Source organism: Anguilla rostrata, chromosome 9 (assembly GCF_018555375.3).
Source record: "Anguilla rostrata isolate EN2019 chromosome 9, ASM1855537v3, whole genome shotgun sequence".
Lineage (NCBI taxonomy): Eukaryota > Metazoa > Chordata > Actinopteri > Anguilliformes > Anguillidae > Anguilla > Anguilla rostrata.
Genome location: NC_057941.1, coordinates 19397869 through 19417047, shown reverse-complemented (window position 1 = coordinate 19417047; position 19179 = coordinate 19397869). Strand labels below are relative to the sequence as shown.

At 41.5% G+C, this 19179-nt stretch overlaps 1 protein-coding gene across 1 annotated transcript in view; it reads right to left on the bottom strand.

Annotated features, from left to right (window-relative positions):
* Window positions 1-19179, bottom strand: part of abcg4a (ATP-binding cassette, sub-family G (WHITE), member 4a) — a 37983-nt gene that overhangs the window by 15386 nt on the left and 3418 nt on the right. The window contains exons 2-3 of the mRNA XM_064350928.1: window positions 13955-14189; window positions 201-318 (exon numbers count right to left, since the gene is read on the bottom strand). Of these exons, the coding sequence (XP_064206998.1) occupies window positions 201-318; window positions 13955-14180 (344 nt within the window). The 5' untranslated portion in view covers window positions 14181-14189. The remainder of the gene's footprint in view (window positions 1-200; window positions 319-13954; window positions 14190-19179) is intronic.

Here is a 19179-nt window from a genome sequence, read left to right as displayed (position 1 = left end):
ATCACCTATTGTCACTGACAACAAGAAAAAAAGATTTGACAGCCTGGGTAACAAGATAATTCAGTCCAGGATTCTGTCCAGAAATGTCAGAGGTTTGCCTGAGGTTTACTGTGTAATACAAACTGAAGAAGAGAAATATTCAGATAGCATTCTCTCTCTCTCTCTCTCCCTCCCCCCCCCTCTCTTTCTCTCTCTCTCACCTGTATCCTGCCAGTATGTTCATCAGAGTAGATTTTCCAGCTCCAGAGGGCCCCATGATGCCAATCAGCTCCCGGCTGCAGAACTTCCCTGACAGACACTTCAGCAAGGCCTTATAGCCTGTGAACGGAGGGCATGCAATGATATACCATACTGATACCATACAGTTTTCCATACCTGTCAGGACACAAAACTCAGTACAAACCCAAGGACAGCAATTCACCACTGTGCAGCAATGCATAATATACTGGGCAAACAGATTTCTTGTGCATTAATCTTTAGCATTTTTCATGAAATATAATAACTGTGTTACCTAAACACAAAATAATTATTTCAGTTTATCATTTTGTTCAGGCCAAAAATAAAAGGTGATGGGTTACATTTGTTTCCATCTGATATGACGAATACTAAGTGCTGATGTACATGCAAGCCTTCTCATTAATCTTTCAAATACAGATGGCAAAATATAGAAACATGATTGAAAAAAGTATTTCAGATAAATGTAATTAAGATATATTCTAGACACGTCCCTGTTTTTCTGAGTGCCTGCCACTCTGAAACCACAAGTTTTGAGAGACACACAAAGCCACATTCCATGGTCATGCAAGCGAAAGATGTACACTGCCTGCAAATTTTAACCACACGACATTTCAGAAAGAGAGAATGAGAAGCGGGGGGGGGGAGACAGAGATGGAGTAGTGGTGATCAATATAAAAAGATGAATTGTTATCTCCAACGCACTACAAGGGGAGGCTAACGGCTGAACATTAGACAGCATTAGAGGCTTGCCTGTCTATTAACCTTCCTCTACACTCTGCCTACACAGCGTTTTTAAACATGCCGTCATTAAGGCTGTGGAGAACTGCAAACTTACATTCAGCTGATCACTTTGTGCGCACACAAGCGGCTTCTGGCGTGCTCTTATTTCCAAATGTATTTGCCAGCATTAAGCTGAGCAGTATGACCACGTGCACACCCAGGCCCAAGATGCAATGCTGGTCATCCACGGTTCCTGGGGGCTCAGGTTGCGTAATTACAGCAGACGCTTCCTCAGCTGTCTGTGTCAACCTGCCAACCTCCATTTACAGCCATTATACAGCATACAGGAGAATAACAAGCCTAGGCCCCTTGTACAAACCCTGGGTGCAGCAAGCTGGTGTCCTGTTGTACATTATGAGCCCCACCGCAGGTTTTTGTGATGCTGAGGCTAGGTTTGCAACCCGGCTATATATACATACTAGTACTCGTGATATATATGCACCTGATGGTGGTGCAACTCAAGGCAAAGTCCCAATCTGCAATGGATGTATGTATGTATGTATGTATGTATGTATATGTATATGTATATTCGTACATTCATTTAGTCGGTGTTCTAATCCAGTGTAGTTTACAAGAACACAAGTGCTTTCCCCTCATTTATGAGTCATTTTGTATTCCCAGACCAGTGAGTATATGCAACATCACTAAAGCAATCAAAGCAAACTAATTATACAAACCAAAAACCAAAATACAAATCTGATTATATCAAGAATATCCCTAAGAAGAAAATCAAAAAAATATTTTAAAAATGTAATAAATAAATACATTACATTACAGGCAGTTAGTAGACACTCTAATCCAGAGCGACCAACACAACTTTTTATATTTACATTGCATCCATTTTTACAGCGGGATATATACTGGAACAATGCAAGTTAAGTACTTTGCTCAAGGGTGCAATGGCAGTGTCTTATCCACGAATCGAACCTGTGACCGTTACAAGACCAGTTCCTTACCCATTATACGACCCTGCTGACTTTACCATGAACTATGCAACGGGTATGAGTGTTACAGGGAGACATGTGACCAGAGTGTAGGGGTCGAAGATTGATTGGAGGTATGGCGGAGCTGTTGCATTAACTGCCTTACAGGCTAGTGCCAAGGCTTTAAATTTAATGCAAGTGGTAACAGACAGCCAATGAGGTGAGACGAGGAGGAATGTGACATGAGCACACTTGGGAATACAGTAGTAAGTCTTCCAGCTGCATTCTGTATTAGCTGCATGGATTAAGTGGCAAATAATACTAAACATACGCACTTACGGTTTATAATTATTTTGGTTCTGTGTACAACAATTTTTTATTTGTAATCAAACAAGTGGTTAAAATGCAGTTTAATTAAAGGGTATTTTTATACATTTAAATTTCACCATACTTGACCACACTTTTTACATATAGCCCGCCATTTCATGGCAACATAATGCGTATTAGTCAGGTACCTTCAGTTGCTTCCTTAGTGCAGGTATAATTCAGTTTTTAAAATTCGTATAGCTCTTCTTTTTACAAAGAACTGTTACAACGATGCTGTACAGAGTAGCAAGGCAGGAGACAAAGCAAAAAGAGCAAATAGAGCAAACACCAGACCGACTGTAACCCCCAAAATAGCAAGTACATTAGGTTAAAATTCCCAGTGGGGCAAAAACCTGGCTATAGAGGGGGAGCCCATCCTCCACTGGCCAGCCTGGTGTAAGGTAGATTGATTTTATCCCTGTGCGTCCAGTACAAGGATATTAAATTGTGTAGGTCGGGGCAACAAATATCATTGGACACCCCTGCCGGTGGCCTTAGAATGGTCCAATTGAGGAAATTTCATCAATATGAAAGGGAAAGCATTATGGGAGACAAAGTTACTGCCCATCAGCTGGACCCTTCTGAGTGTGCACTGAACGCTGCACCTGGAAATCTTAAGCTTCTTTGCAATTTCTTGCTGGGAATAACCTTTCCATAATATGCTTACTTAGCTCTGAACATCTGTGCATAACTCCTTCTTCTTTGCCATATTTAAATACGATCTCAGTCAATTTAACTAACCCCCCCCCCCACCTCCCTCCCACCCCTCCACCTCCCACTTTGCAAAATGATTGGATAGACTTTCAATAATTTGTATAACTGTAATTAAAGTCAAATGAGGCAATTTTGAGGGAAGTCATGTCTATGTTTATGTCTATGATTGATTTTAAGTAAAACTCATCTTCATTCTTTCATGTTATTGTAGGCAGAACTTGAAAAAAATGTTTGTGCTTTGGTTTGTTATTCAATAAACACTCATAAATTAACTGAATTCTACTCTACCTAAATTTTTTTTTTAAACACAGACGGCTTAATAATTTTGGCCTCTGCTGTATATTTTAATGCTGTTTTGTATTTGATAGTACTATATGCAAAATCTCTTTTACTACCGCCCTTTGACACACTGATCTTGGGGCACATTGCAGTTTGCATACAAAACATCTGGAGGGCAAATCATCACCTAAAGCTCAACAGGGGCAAAACTGTAATGCTGTGCTTTCTAGCCAAGTCCTCCCCCTTGCTTTAGTGCTCTCTCACCCTGGTGGGCACCACAGTGTCACCCTCTTCATCTAAGAATATTGGAGTGGTACTGGACAAAAAATGTCCTTCTGTGAGAAAATCACAGCCATGTGTTGAATGCGAAAATTCTTCCTGTACAACATCCCTTTCTCACCGCCTGCTCCACAAAGATCTTAGTCCAGGTGGTGGTCAACTCCCAACTACTGTTACTCAGTCCTAGCTGGCCTCTCTGCCTCCACCAACAGAATAGTGCAGCGCATCCAGAATGCTGCCTGCTTGTCTGATCTACAACCTCCCAGGCTCAGGCATGTCACTCCCCTTCTTATCTCCCTCCACTGGACACCTATATCAGCTCTCATCAAACTGCATAAAAACACTGGTCCTGGCCTATCTTGCAGCTAAAGGGACAGCTCCGTTATATCTTTGAAAGATCAACAGACTCTCTCCTGTCTGCTCTCGCCCCCTGGTGGTGGAATGAGCTTCCCACTGCAGTCTGATGCAGACTGAACATCCAATTTTTTAGACTGCAGCTGGACCCCTTTAGCCAACCTTTCTTTCTATCTTTGAATTTGCTTTTGGGAAAATGTTGTAGTATAGCTGTGTAAGATCGGTTATCTGTCTTGTGGTGTTTTCTTTTGCTGTTATGTGTATGTACATATAAAATGCTATATTATATATAAGATTAGATGCAAAAATGTAAGTTGGCATTGTAAGTAGCTCTGAATAAAAATGAATGAGGGCATATTTAGTCATATATTTTGTCATATTTTCTGAGGTGGGCCTTTCCATATTTGAAAAGACCCACCCCCTACCCACAGGTCCCTATTGCTGCAAGAAGAAAGAGACGCAAGCAGGAATGCTGGTGTAGGTATGAATCACTTCAATGATGTCAGCAGTTCACCCGGCAGGAAAGATTTATTACCCCTGTGCACTATTCCTGTTTCTAGAGTGACCAAACACTCCCAGTGAGCACTGCAACATCATCACTGCACTCAGACATACCACCAGGACCACGCCCACCATTAATCACCATGGAGACAACATACTCCGCGTTCCTTCCTCCCTCAAGATAAGGCCTGTTTCTTGATAAAGATATTCAAGAGTTCCATTGTGAGACTGAAAAAATGTTTGATGTAAATTATGCAAAAGTAAGATGTTTTGGAACTGAGGTGAATCGTTAATCAAGTGGCTCCTCCCATTTCCTGCCCTCCACTAGCCCTGCCACTTTCCCAAATCACCCTTAGCCAATCAAATCCTTCCACCTCTCAGCAGTTTGCATTAAAGGAGCAAGTGATAATGTCACTCACTACTGTATTCATTTACTACACTCATTTTTTGTGAAACTCGAGCTCCCAATTGTTTCATTTAATTTTTCACAGACAGATTCTATGAGGTGCCTGCCATGGCATAGATATGCTGAAGGAAAAATCAATCAGCTTTGGAATAAAAGACAAAAGACAAATTGAACAAACCACATGTGTTGCAAACGTTGGGATATTATCTCACCTTTTTCGGCTGTAATTCGGTGGCTAAATGAGAGGTGAATCTCTACCCTGCATGACTCCACTCCCCTTCAGGCCATTTTTGGGGCGAGCTTCCCATGCCTGTCCTACACCCCTGTGTTTCTAACAAGCCTTCCCAAATCTAATGGCTCTGTCTGTATTTCTGCCAGGAACTGGAAGCTTACCCCCAGGCCGGGAGGCCAAACGTCCTGCTGGTTACCTTTCAATTAGGTGCTGATTTACACCTGGAACACCTGGTGACTTCAAGCAAAGGCTTCAATTAGAGAAATACTGAGACAGATTCAGCTCAGAAACGGCACACGCCTGACCTAATGATTCCACCTACAGTCTCCTGTGGACCCATTAGCATTGACCTGTTTATTTTATTTACATAGCAGGAGAAAGAGTGTACCCTGCTCAGAATAAGCGGGTATAGATAATGGATGGAGAAAGAGTGTGCAACACCCAGCTAGATTATACAGCAGTGTGTAAGACAGGGTGATGGCACAACAGCCATATTTGCACCAGAATACCCCCCCCCCCACACACACAAGCACAGTTGGTGATGGAGGTGTTCATTTAGTGGACTAAAATGGTGCCTGACTGGGTGGTTAGCCTGAGTGTGTGCCAGATGGAAAATTTGGCCCAGACACCAAGGAAGCCCCTTCTTTCTTTCAATGAGTGATTGCCCGGAAAATACCCGTTATATAATTATTCTAAATTTGTAAGATTTAATACGTACATTTGAGACTCAGGAAAGACACTGTGTTTTCCAAACAGAAGTCCCTCCACACAGACAGATGGAAGCTGGTAGTCTTTGACCTACGCCCACAATCCCTTCGATATCCTGCCATGTTTCTGCTTGCCGTGATTTTGAGCATGTTCTAAGAGCCAAACAGAGAATAGCACTAACACTCTCATACCCCAATAATTTCTGAGACCTCAATATTCGTTTTTTCCACTTACGAAGACCCTCTCAAGCCGCATTTTAAGCACTGCGTAATTAACACCACCCAGAAGAATTTATTCTGCATTGCAGATGGCTCCTCTTCTTTTTCCCACCCAAACTGCATCGCTACTTTGTCCCATTACCTCACAGACAATAAGATCAAATAAAAAAACACAAAAGAACGGCTATAAAATGGTGTCCTTCCCCGCGCTTCAAGCACGCAGAACACTCTGACGCATGTGCGCCTGCAAAAGGACCGTGTGTGCAGTCGTGCCTGTGTTCAGCGGCACACGAGGCCGCGGGGACGGCAGCTACAGCTCCAGCAAGCCGCCGCGCCGCACAGCAGCCAGGGCGGCCGAGGCCCCTCCTATCCATTAAGCCCTTTTTCCTGTGCGTTTCATTTTATCTGCTCCATTATTGATGACCTCAGCCATCTCCTCCTCGCATTTCCTGGCAGTCCGCAGGCTGCGCCGGCCTTGAGAGTCGGTAGGCCCCCGACCCGCTTCGTTACCGGCCCAAGGCCAGCTCCCCCTGTACGCTCCGCCCAGCCTCCCATCGCCACCCTCAGGCTATAAATGGGATATTTTAGACTCCAATGACAGGTTGAACATAACCGCCCACGAGAGGTACACGGGAAGCCAAACACACCAAGAAAAATGCACTTGTCTGGCATTCTAACTTTGCACAGTAGCTGGGGTGCAGAACCTCCCAGTCTACATGCTGTCGCTAATGTAATCATATCAGGACACGACTATGTCCAGGCTTGAAATCCATAGTACTATGATAAAAAAAATGTCCTTGACTTATCACCCCAATCCATCGGCCACTGTCACACTGAAATGAAATGTTGCACCCTTTTTCACAGGAAATTATTTTCTGCAATCATTGGAAGGTGTCCAGGGTGTGTGGATAAATGGTCAAAGGGTTCACCTTCAGAAATGTGAACGACACAAGTGTTTAAGCTCAAACCCACGTGTCCAGTACGTATCACAAATAGTTTACAATACAGAAAGTTGAATGGAAAAGCAATAATCAATACTTCCTTATAAATAACCTCCAATCTGGTCCTGGAGTGAGTCCTGTCCTGTCCACAGAAAGCACTTCTCAGCGGCTCATCTGCTAACCTCGTGGCCCCGCAGCAGACATTCCAGGTTCAGACATAGGCTACGCCATTAGTCAACTATAACGGGAAGTCTGCAGTGACAGGATATAATTAGTTTTGTCCTACTGGGAATAGGGTGGATTTAAGTCATCCAGAACTCTTCAGGTTGCTGCCGCTTAGCAGCTTTGATGTTAATGCAGCCTAGACAGATAATAGTCTCAATGCACAAAACACCCACAGGCTAGCTCACCAGTTGTCCTCTGTGAGAGAAATGCCTCTCCTCCAATCTGCACTATTTCGCTAGTTTTACTTCGGACTTGCATTCGACTGCATTGTAAAACTGCTCACATTTCAACTGTAGTGGCCCTTACGCAGGAGCAAGTAGCCCAGCAGTGATTCAAAAACGAATTTGAATCACAGAAGCAGTGATGCATAAAGAATGATTCCAAATTGGGCAGAGAAAGGGAATAAAATGTGTTTACAACTTTTGAAGGGCAGTCTGCCAAGTGTGAGTGTCTTTTTCCACATGTTGACTGCTTAAGAAAACGTAAAAGCATTTCCGCTAAACAATAACTTAGGAGATATAATGTGCAGTAAACTCCCGCATATACACCTCCGATGTAATCAACTTGCCGGATATTTTAACAACCTCATTTAAATCTTAATGTCAAGACTGACAACCTGGCAGAGACTGTGGTTCCACTTTGACACAAGTAGTACATTAACGGTACGTCTATACTTGTGCTCTTGGGCAAGCTACAGCTACTAGACCTCTCCCACCATATGAAATTGATTGTCTATGTTCACCACAGTCTAAAAACCAGAACAAATGTGAACAAAATGGTTTGTTGAATTAATACATCTTTGCATATTCACACTTTAATAGAATAAGCAGAACTGCTGTGCTTAATTAAATTTTTTGCGGGTTTCCACCTCCTCCCTTTTCCCAATGAGGGTGGTTACGCAGAGGTTCTCTGTATTTTTAAAAGTTCAATGTCTATATTATAATGTATGCATATGAAAGTGTCAGTAATTAAATTCATGAACTGTAATGCATGTTTTGACATACAGTTGTTGTTTGTGTACAAAAACAGCACATATTTGAGCAGATGTTTTTAAAAGGAAATGCTTGTTTCCCCAATAGCACCAACTAATCCCAGGCAAAGACAAGATATGATCTCAAGATCTGCACTTTCAAATGGGACACACCTGCACCTCTTGAACACAAGCGATAGAGATGCATTAATGCCACGTGTGAGGGAAAGGCATTACCAGTCTGAGTTCTATTGATGGCAGCACTAAGAGCAGTTCGATATCTACAAACCTAAAGACTGGACCATTTGGCCCGGCCTGTCTCTTCCACTGGCAGATTGATCTTCCTTCTGAAATCAACATACATTCATGGATTACCATCAGTACAGTGACCTTTCCTGATCTGAAAGGTAAGGTTCAATCTGTGTTACAGTACAATGGGGTCTTAAAACACCATTGCATGACCTCCACTCGGAGGATTTAAAGGGTATTTACACTGTACTCGTGTACCATCACCCACCTCACCCATAGTGGTCAAAGCCCTTAATTCAGGCACTGATCTATACTGTACTCATAATGTTATGAGCAGAGCACACCGTCACTGACTCCCCAAGAATCTGACTACAATCCGTACGTCCCTCATAATCTTGTAGTGTTGGAATAGGATGAAGACTTCAAGCTTTCATAGTCCACTTGCTTTTCTGACCTTCTATTGCTTTTAAATGCAGATGCATCAGACATGATGTTCATCCTCCACAAGCACACAGATTGGCTTTGTCTCTTTGGTGGCAGTAGAGACGGTCAGTGGCTGGGGAGCATGAATGAAAGATCTGACCCCTGGTAACTGTCCAATGTGGATCTGCTGTGCTGAGGCAGTGCCTCTAGTCTGCTGCTTGCTTGCCTTCAGGCACGGAGGCCACAGAAGGGTTAACAAGAGCACGTGCCACCAAGCTGTCAAGGTGACCTCGAAGACCAGAGACAGAGAGGGCTCCGCTCGCAAACAGGGGGACTCTCACACTACGATCAAAAAGCCTGCTTCTAAATTGAAGAGAGAGGGAGGGAGGGAGAGAGAGAGGGAATAAACAAATGATGAACGATGGGGAGCATCGGAATATGACGAAAGGAAAGAGGGAGCAATAGAGAGAAGTGGTTTTAGCACTGAGGAGGGGGAGAGATTCAGCCAGATGGCTCCCTTCACCATTCTGTTTTTTCCTTTAAGTAGACAGGAGCGGGTCTGTTTTTTTCCATTTTGCAGATGAAAGGAAGCTGAGCTTATGAGCTCTCATCCTCAGAGGTCCACAGTCCACCCACCTGCATAGCCCCCACTGGAGCAGGAAGCAGCAGCTCAGGCACTCTGGAGAAAGTGCCGATGAAACGCAATCCTGCCATGACTAAAGTCTGCCGAGTGAACGCACTCCACAGCTTCTCACCTCGCCTCAGCACTGATGTGTTAGCTGGAGGTGAGGGAGGTGATGATGTAATGTTTCCCTGGAACAAGCCTCTGGTTGTGGCTCAAGGTTATGATGTCACAAAGCAAAACAGGTGCAGAAGCAAAGAGGGTGGGGTTGCAAGGGGTTACTATAAGTCAGAGTAAAAACGAGGTACACAAGTAGACATTTAATCTTCAAAATAAGAAGTAGCAAATGTGAATTTTCAGATAAAAAACAAGGTATATATCAACATCAGAACAAATGACAGAAATTGGAAAAATGTGTATTAAAATATATATGCAAGATATATTGTATATAAATATAAAACTGACACAATGGGCCAGATTAACTATGTATTTTGCGAAAAATCTGAAACAAGCATCTTGTGTATCAAACAGGTGCATGGGGCTGGAAGTACAGTATGTATGTCATGTATATTAGAGGTGGGCGATATAAATAATATAAATGGTATACTGGTAGAAATAATGTGCCACAAAATGCATTTGGCTATATCATCCATACCAGCAGAGAATAGATTTTGATAGTTATATTAGAGCGCCAGTGAAATTTTTTTTCAGAAAACAGAGCTCGACAATGAGGAGTTTCTGCTGGTCCAGGGCTACAATGAGATTGGTTTGGGCCAGTTGATTGATATGTCACTTGCCCAATCGGGTGAGCACCCAAAGCAAATCTTATCTGGGGGAAAGAGAAAGTTTTTTTTTTTTACCATCCTGGAAACTATGCTACAACTTGATCATTTCTGTACTGATGCTTGCTTATCAACAATGAACAATACAGCTTGATTATTAATATTTGTACCAACGCTTTCTTATAAATAACTAACAGTTGTGTTCAGTGGTCACATTAATGCAGAATTCTGTATTTACACAGAAAAGAGCTAGAACACAGGGAAAAATATATGTTGCATTCTATAAATGCAGATATTCCAAGGCCTTTTTTTACAAGGGGCAATGACCCAGACTTGAACCACAACAAAATAATCACTCCTGTTTCTTTCAGCTAATCTTTCGATCTCACATCAGTGTTGTTTATTAATTACAATATTTAAACTCTTGTTGGTACCATAGCGAGGTCCAAAGAGAAAGCACATAAGATGAAAAGTCGAAAATGAGATGTCATGCTTTAGCAAGCTTGCTCAACATGAGTAAATTAAAACATAAATCACTCCTTGGGTTTTAATATATATATATATATATATATATATATATATATATATATATATATATATTAACCTGTGTGGTAAGAATTCTTTCTGATCAGAACTTTTTTTCATCCCATCCTGCTTCTGTTAGCCTACAAGTGTCACAATAAAATTATGAATACCATAGATTTATTTTGTTATTAGTGTTATTCTGAGTTGGCACATTAGGGTAAAAATAGTTATTTTTATCAGAACGCAGTGAATTGATGAAAAAAATGCAGATGTTGAAATGTCCTAGAGAGCAAAGATGCAGCATTTCATTGGCTAGCGTGACCACTGCGTCCTTTCTCTACTGAAACCTGCTTATCAATAACTAACATTACAGCTTTATCATACACCACATGACCAATCTGCAGATCCCTTGGTCTGGGGCTGTTTTACATAGTTTGGGTTAGGCCCCTTAGTTCCACTGAAGGAAAATCTTAATGCTACAGCAAACAATCACATTGCAGACAATTCTGTGCTTGCCCAACCATTTTTGTCAATGGCCCGTTTCATCATGGCAATACCCCCAGGAACGCAGCAAGGTCCATATAGAAATGTTTTTTTGAGAACAGTGTGGAACAACTTGACTGGCCTGCACAGGCCTGACCTCAACCCCATCCAACAGCTAGGCCTAATCATCTAATCAGTGCCCGACCTCACAATCTTATTCCAAAACCAAGGGCATTAATATGGAGTTGGCACTTCTGGGAAGACTTTCCGCTAGATTTTGGAACATGGCTGCAGGGATTCGCTTTCATTCAGCCGCGAAGAGCATTACTGAGGTCAGGCACTGACGTTGGGAAATTAGGCCTGGTTCACAGCCGGCATTCCAATTCAAAGGTGTTCAATGGGGCTGAGGTCAGGGCTCTGTGCAGGCCAGTCAAGTTCTTCCACACCAAACTTGGCAAACCATTTCTTCATGGACCTTGGTTTGTGCACGGTGGCATTGTGATGCTAAAACAGAAAAGCACCTTCCACAAACTGTTGATAAAAAGCTGGAAGCACACAATTCTCATTGAAAGTCATTGCATGCTGTAGCATTAAGATTTCCCTTCACTGACACTGAGGGGCCATGCCCGAACCATGAAAAACAGCCCCAGACCATTATTCCTCCTCCACCAAACTTTACAATTGGCATTATGCATCCGGGCTGGAAGCGTTCTGGCATTCATCAAACCCAAGCTTGTCTTTCAGACTGGAGGATAGTAAAGCGTGATTCATCACTCCAGTGAACACATTTCCACTGCTCCAGAATCCAATGGCGGTGTGCTTTACACCACTCCAGCCAACGCTTGGCGCTGCGCATGGTGAAGCTTCCGAGGAACAGCTCCTGTCCTGATGTTCCACAGCTGGAATATCACAGTTTGTATTTTGTCCTGACCTATCCGTAGTGCTGGACAGCACCAGATGATACAGTACATCAATTTCCCCACATCCAATAAAGATATTCAACACACTGAACAGGTGTTTTTGAGCTGTGCATTTTAAGCTTTGCTTCTTATGTAAAATGTGATTAGTAGGCACTCCCGTTCGTTGATTGCATAATTAGCAGTAGCCTGGGTAAATAAGATGTTAATTTCACACAGACTATGTGAACATACACTTGACAGGCTGCATTTTGTGCTGTAAGTTTTATGTCCATACATCTGGCCCAATATATTGCATAGTACTATATAATATAAAGCATGTCCAATAATATATGTATATAGTGTAATTACTGTATGAAAAATCACACAATTTCCATATTCTTAAATATACAGTATCACACAATCATACGAGGCTTAGCAAAAAGTGCTGAACAAAGTGCATTTTCTAGAAGCAATCCAAAAACAATAAAATACAGATAATATAAGTAAATATGAATAGGTGTTAATTATTCATAACATATTGACTCATACTTTTATTGTGTAAACCTTGTATGCTGCTGTGAATGCACTGTGTGAGGTCATAAAGAATAAAAAGATAAAATATATTATCAGTTAAATTGTTTTCAAAACTGGCCCCAAGAGGAAAATGTAATCTTTTGAATAAAGCTGAATACTGTCAGGGATACTATTGAAAGAAAGACAGATATCATGATAGAGAGAGAGAGAAAATGGAAGAAAAGGCATCAAGCCCCTTTTTTAATTAAGACAACGAGTTTCAGATGACGTATGCACTTCACGAAGCGTTGCTGTAATACGATGGGCAATAAATTACGTGGCACGTGCCTGTTCTGTCCAAAGCCTGCTCTGTCTCTGAGTCACAGCAGGGAAGGGTACAGCGCACTACACTGATGGTAAATAACTCAGAAAGGCTGCAGTTTGCAGGGTGGAGCAGAGATGGGGACCAAACAGAGGCTGAACCCAAGGTCAGTGTTGACAAGCAATTTTGCCATCAGACCAGAGTCTTGGATGTTTTGATCATATTCAGAAAGGGGGGAACAAAAAACTAGCAGGACACAAATAGGGTGCACAGCTCCACCACCCTCTCAGCGGCCCTATAATCTCATCATGCCTTCATTGCCCCATAGATATCATCCAAATCCATACATTTCATAAGTCATAGCAAGTGAGACAGACTGACAGACAGACACACATAACCTCTGACAATGACATAATCTCTACACTGTAAACCTTATTTCCCAACAGCCTGCCCACAAAAATCAACTGCTGATGTATGCATGCTTTCATGTGTGTGTTTGTCTGTGTACGTGTATAGATCATGTAACATTCTTCAATATGGTTTATTTTAGTGCATGATGAGTATTTAGTAGCCTATATACATATAAACATGAATAAATATGTAAAAACAGTAAATATCGACATTTGCAATGTGTGTATTCTTTCTCTGCTACATATATGTGTGTGTGTGTGTGTGTGTGTGTGTGTGCGTGTATGTCTCTGTTTGGCTGAAAACCATATGAAAGCATATTCATGTCCTCATTTCAACTAAAAGTGCTTTATTAAAGATCACAAAGCTAGCCTTCTATACTTAGCTCACTTGCTCTGAGAGTGGGCAGTGCTGCCTGTTTCATCAACCCTTACTGCAGACACCCCCAAGAGAGCCAATCCCAAACTAACAGCACTTACAGTAGGGTTCTCGCAGGATGGGGGTGGGGGAGGATTAGGTAGAAGGAAATTTAAGGAGACGAGGAGAGAGGAGGAAAGTGAAAAGAAAAGGAGAAAGTGAAAAACGGATGCCCTACCTCTCCTGCGCCAGCAGGGGCCCTCTCGGATGGAGTAGGAGAGCTCAGTGAACTCCAGGTCCACAGTGGAGCGCCGAGGGAGGTGGGAGAAGCGCTGCGCCTCTGTGATGTGATTCTCCACCTTCTTCAGGTGCGTCAGCAGGGGCGGCTCCTGTGCACCCCCATTGCGAACGGTCTCCTCCATGGAGATGCTGACAGATCCGGGTTCCATGGACTTCTCGGCCATACCAGCGTCCTCAAGAGAGGGGAGAGAGGGACAACTCATTTTGTTTTCTTCCTTCTTGGACGCTAAAACAGCTGAGAACAACCAAGTAAAGTTTTGGGGGATGCTACTGCAAAAAAAAAAAAAAAGTAGAACTACACATTTGATCCTGTAAGCAGGACAATATCACCAGATAAATGGCCTGGATTCAAAGGAACTCTGTCTTTAGCACTGAACCTTTTAAAGAGTTCAAATATTTTTGGTTTTATTTAGATTTTTAAGCATGCTATGTTTTAAAAGTCACAAAAACACTTGCTAAAAGGTAAAGTTATGCAACTTTTTAAAAATCAAATATTGCTAAATGATCATAATAAATCTGTAGCTAACTGCAAAATTCAGAACCTCAGATCATGTTAATGTCCTCGGTTTTTACCAATCATTGGGCCTCATTCACGAAACGTGTACAATCACTGCGTGCAAGAACGTCTCCAAGAACATTTCGGCATTCATCTTTTTTTAAAATCTGTATTTGTTCATGGCTGTTTCCTTATGCAAATCACATGAACAGGATTGCAGATAAAATTTACAAACATTCAGCATTCATCATCTCATACTCCTGGGATATGCCCAAAAACAAAGGTCTGCACATGTGTCATGAATCTCATATTGTTTTTTCACAGGTGCATTTTTAAGAACAAAAGTAAGAATACTTTCAGAAAAGTTTTGTGAATGAGGCCCATTGTTTACAAGCAAAATGACATCACTACAGCAGGGGTGTGCCAGAAGCCTCTGAAATCTTGTTGGCACTAACATTCATTATGGCAGACAGCACAAGCAAGCAACCTGCTCCCTAGTGTCCTCAGCATCTGAGCCAATACTAAAGTTGTCAAAGATAATACAATGTAATAAATTCCAATTTATGCATGCACCAAGAGAGCATCAACATCAGTGTAGCTTTCCCAAGATGCTGAAAACTAGATAGCAACGGGGAACTGATGGCACTATTTCAACTCGACAAGTAAATAATGATAAACTATATTCTATTTGCCCAAATTTTGTACTTGATACTAATTTTAGCCTGTTTCCTGGCAAAGTAGCTATTCTATATATTCTGATGAGATTAAACATTGGTTGAAGATAGGCTAACTAGCAGGCTAGGTAGCTATAGGCTAGGTAGCTATACAGTCTATTCATCTACCACTCAAATTTGCCAGCTAACCAGCTGCTATATAATATGGTAGTTAGCTACCAGATTTAATTGGTTGGTAAATTCTGTGCAAAACCAACTTGAAAAGTTCACATTTCCAAGCCATCTTTACATATACATTTTTTGTTCATAATCTTGAATAATAATTGCAAAGATGGTACCTTAACCTGGCTATTGCTCCAAGTAATAATGAACTGAAAAGTACAAGCAAGGATATACTGTATGCACAGATGTATAAAACTGTTTTTTAGTGTTAAGGTTTCGATCACACACGTCACAGATGTACCGCTCCCCAGCGACTTCAACCAACTCATCCCGGGGATCCCAAGGTGATCCCAGGCAGTGATGCCAAAAAAATCTCACCAGAAGTCGCTATACTAGGCTCTCTGAAATGTCGCTAAAAGTCGCTAGATTGCGTGATCGCCTCCAGTGGCTTCACTAGGATTGGTGTCACCGAGGGGGGTGGGGGGGGGTCATATGGTGACATCAGACGCGACGTCATTCACAAATTTTTGCTGTTGCTCGACAACGAGAATGGAGGTTACCAAAGTTACGAGAAGTCGCCAACTGGTAAAATCGAGAGTTTTTTCTTTCGGCAGCCGTCCACCACTATCCAATACAATGCCCACACCGAGACTGCGATCAATCTCTGAATCCCATTTTGCCCTCACTTGTGAATAAGACCCCGATATGCTTAAGATCAGTTGATCCCCCCTTACTTGAAGGGGACAAGCCGTCTTTTTTCGGGAGAGGACCATGGCCACATACTTGGAGCCGCTGATCCTAATCACATATTGCTGATCATTCATGCTGTTGAATAATTCATTCAATTTTTTATATCAAAAATATATATTTATAATTTTGACATTTTACTTTTATTCCCAGGTCTGCGTATGAGGTTTTGATGTTCATTTTTGCCTAATTTTAGAAATATATTCCTGTCACGCACCCCAGATTCCTATCTGAGGTAGGTGAACAGAACAGGAAATCTGTCCAACCACAAAATGATAAACTGATCATATGCTCTTGTTTCCCCTGCATCTGGTGGATAATATTATAATTTATGTATTTACCAGATGCACTTATATAGTTTATATGGTTTCATAGTTTCTTACAAAGCTATAAAGGCTAGATACACACAGTCCACAGCTCAAAAGCTACCAAAACCCAGAGCACTCCTGAAGCAGAACAGTGATGAAGCATCAAGATAAAGAAAAACAGAACCAAGATAAGAGTCTAAAGTCACAATGAAAGAAAACTAGAATTCTACCTGAAAAACAGCAGGAGTGGTCTTTTATAAAGAGGCCATTTCTTTTCCACTAGTAGATTTCTGGATGACCAGTGAGTAAATGGGGCACAGTAATTATGAATGGCTGTAGTCATTTGTAATCCTGGCACCACAGTGCTGGGGTAGCAGTGATAGTTATTGAGTGTTTTATTTAATTGTGACCCAAGTCATGGATTGTTCTTCTAAGCATAAATGGAAAATGACATGATGGATTGTGTACATACATGCATACACGCGTGCACACACATACACACACATACAGAGTAATCAGATAGTGTACAATTATCCTTCATTAATTCTGAATATCTATTCAGAACTAAAACTATGATAATCCCCCTTGAGGTTTCATACATAAGAAAAATGTCTTATGTCCACACATTATCCAGAAAACACCTACACACAATTATCGCAACACCCATACGATAGACACACAACATCCACACTACATCTGACACTTCAAATATACAGATGCTCTTTTTAAATGGCAGAAGCATTCCAATTTTCAGATGATCTAAACAGGGATTTGTGACCATAACAAGCACTCTCTGGGCGTCTCAGATGGGCGCCAAGGGCACAGATGCCGACAGGACACAGGGGCACAAGTGCCCCACTGTGGTCAAACGCCAGTCTGCACCAAGGGGAATTCACAGACTGGCCTGTCATATCAGACACAACAGGGACACTCTATTGAGCAAAAATAACAGTTTTGCACAGCAGCCTACTTAGCCCCTGCGACACGGTAAGGGAGCGTGTTAAAAGTGCCCTGTGGGTGCTGAACTGACAAAAAGGCAGCTGTTGCCCAATTCAGTCAGCTAGAAAGAGAGCATGTTTTGTTGTGTTTATTGCTCACACAGATTGTAGACTCCCCTCACGTTATGGCATCTACATTATTGATCTGTAGCAGAAAACAAGTGGCAATTTCATGATCCAGAAACAGACACAGGGAACAAAAATTTGACTGACATCTTATATTTAGAACACCTCTCTTTGGAATAGAAAAGCCATACCTGATAGAGTCCAAAAGATAAAAACAAGTGCATTTCATATATTTTATTGTAGAATCTGTCAAATGGTGCATCAAGCTAAAAGAGTGGTTTTCAGGGTTGTCATGGAACATGTAATCTGCTATCCTGACAAAGCCAATACGAACTGTGGCCATGTTCACCGCAGAGCAGCACATCATTGGCTGTAGCATTGCCCAGGTAAGGTGGAAGAGCAGTAGATAATTTCTAGTTTCAGAAATGCACCACCACCTGCACTGCCGTATTGTGCTGCACCATGCATTACTTAACTCACCATCCAAAAAAGGCATTTCAATTTTTAGATTGCAGCTATTTATACCATTTAAAAAATAAAGGCTGAATAAGAATACGTATATACATATAGGACATCACAGACTGTATGTTGGCACCACCCACCAGAAAAAGCCAGAGGTGACCATGGCACTGTTCTAAACATACAGGATTTCACAGGCGTCTAATGGTCTGTATAGTTTGTGTACTATACAGGTAAAAAAGGTAAAACATATAGGCTACGCATGTAAATACCATGAAATAAACATTGTCTAAACATTTTGTCTCATATTCATCATTTGATCTGAAATCCAAATTCCTTAATTATACATTATACAAAATAACAAATTTCACTCTATGGTTCCCATAACTTTGGAGGGCACAGCTAATAAAAAGGTATGAATGCTTCATAAGACACCCCCCCCCCCCCCCCCCCCGTGAATTCACTGACAGAGACAGTGCTCAGTACTCTCCAAATATTGACACAAACCAGAGACGTGCCACTTTCGCACACACCACAACACCAGGTCCCAGACAACACCTCTTTTTTAAGTGTTGAAAGATCAGAATGATCCTAGTTATTATTCACTCTCTTTGGTCTCCTGCCTCTTCCCCTGCAAAAAGTGGCTGATGAGTTAAATCTGATTAGGCCCAATAAAGCCCTATAATTGCTATAATTTACATAAGCTGGTCCTAACATATTGATTCAAATCGCTTTTCCTTAAGAATGAGACAAAACAGCATGTTTTGAAAAACTCTGGGTCATATGCCCAGACAAATTTGATCAATTGAGGAACAACATGGCTGCCACAAGACTCATTACTCTAGCTTGCATATTATATACAATGTCATTGTATTATTGTATATTACTATGAATCATAGTAGTACTGATAGTAGCTTCAGAAGTAATAGTAAAAACTTATTTGGCACAGTCTTTGTGACTGAAGCTCCTGTCATCTGTGCCCCAGTAATTAATCCTCTTTCAAAGTCAATAAGATCTCTTCTTCTTTCCATCTTGATCCAAAATCGAGGTCAACTCAGCCTACTCAGCATTTTTATACATGCCACAGAGCATGATAGGATGTTAATTATTTAATTTCATCTTGCAGTACACCTGTATGGAAGCATCCGCAGTTGTTATGTTTCTCCATTCATTTATTCATTCAGGTTTTTCCTTTAATTTGTCACACGGCTATATATATATATATATATATATATAGCCGTGTGACAAATTAA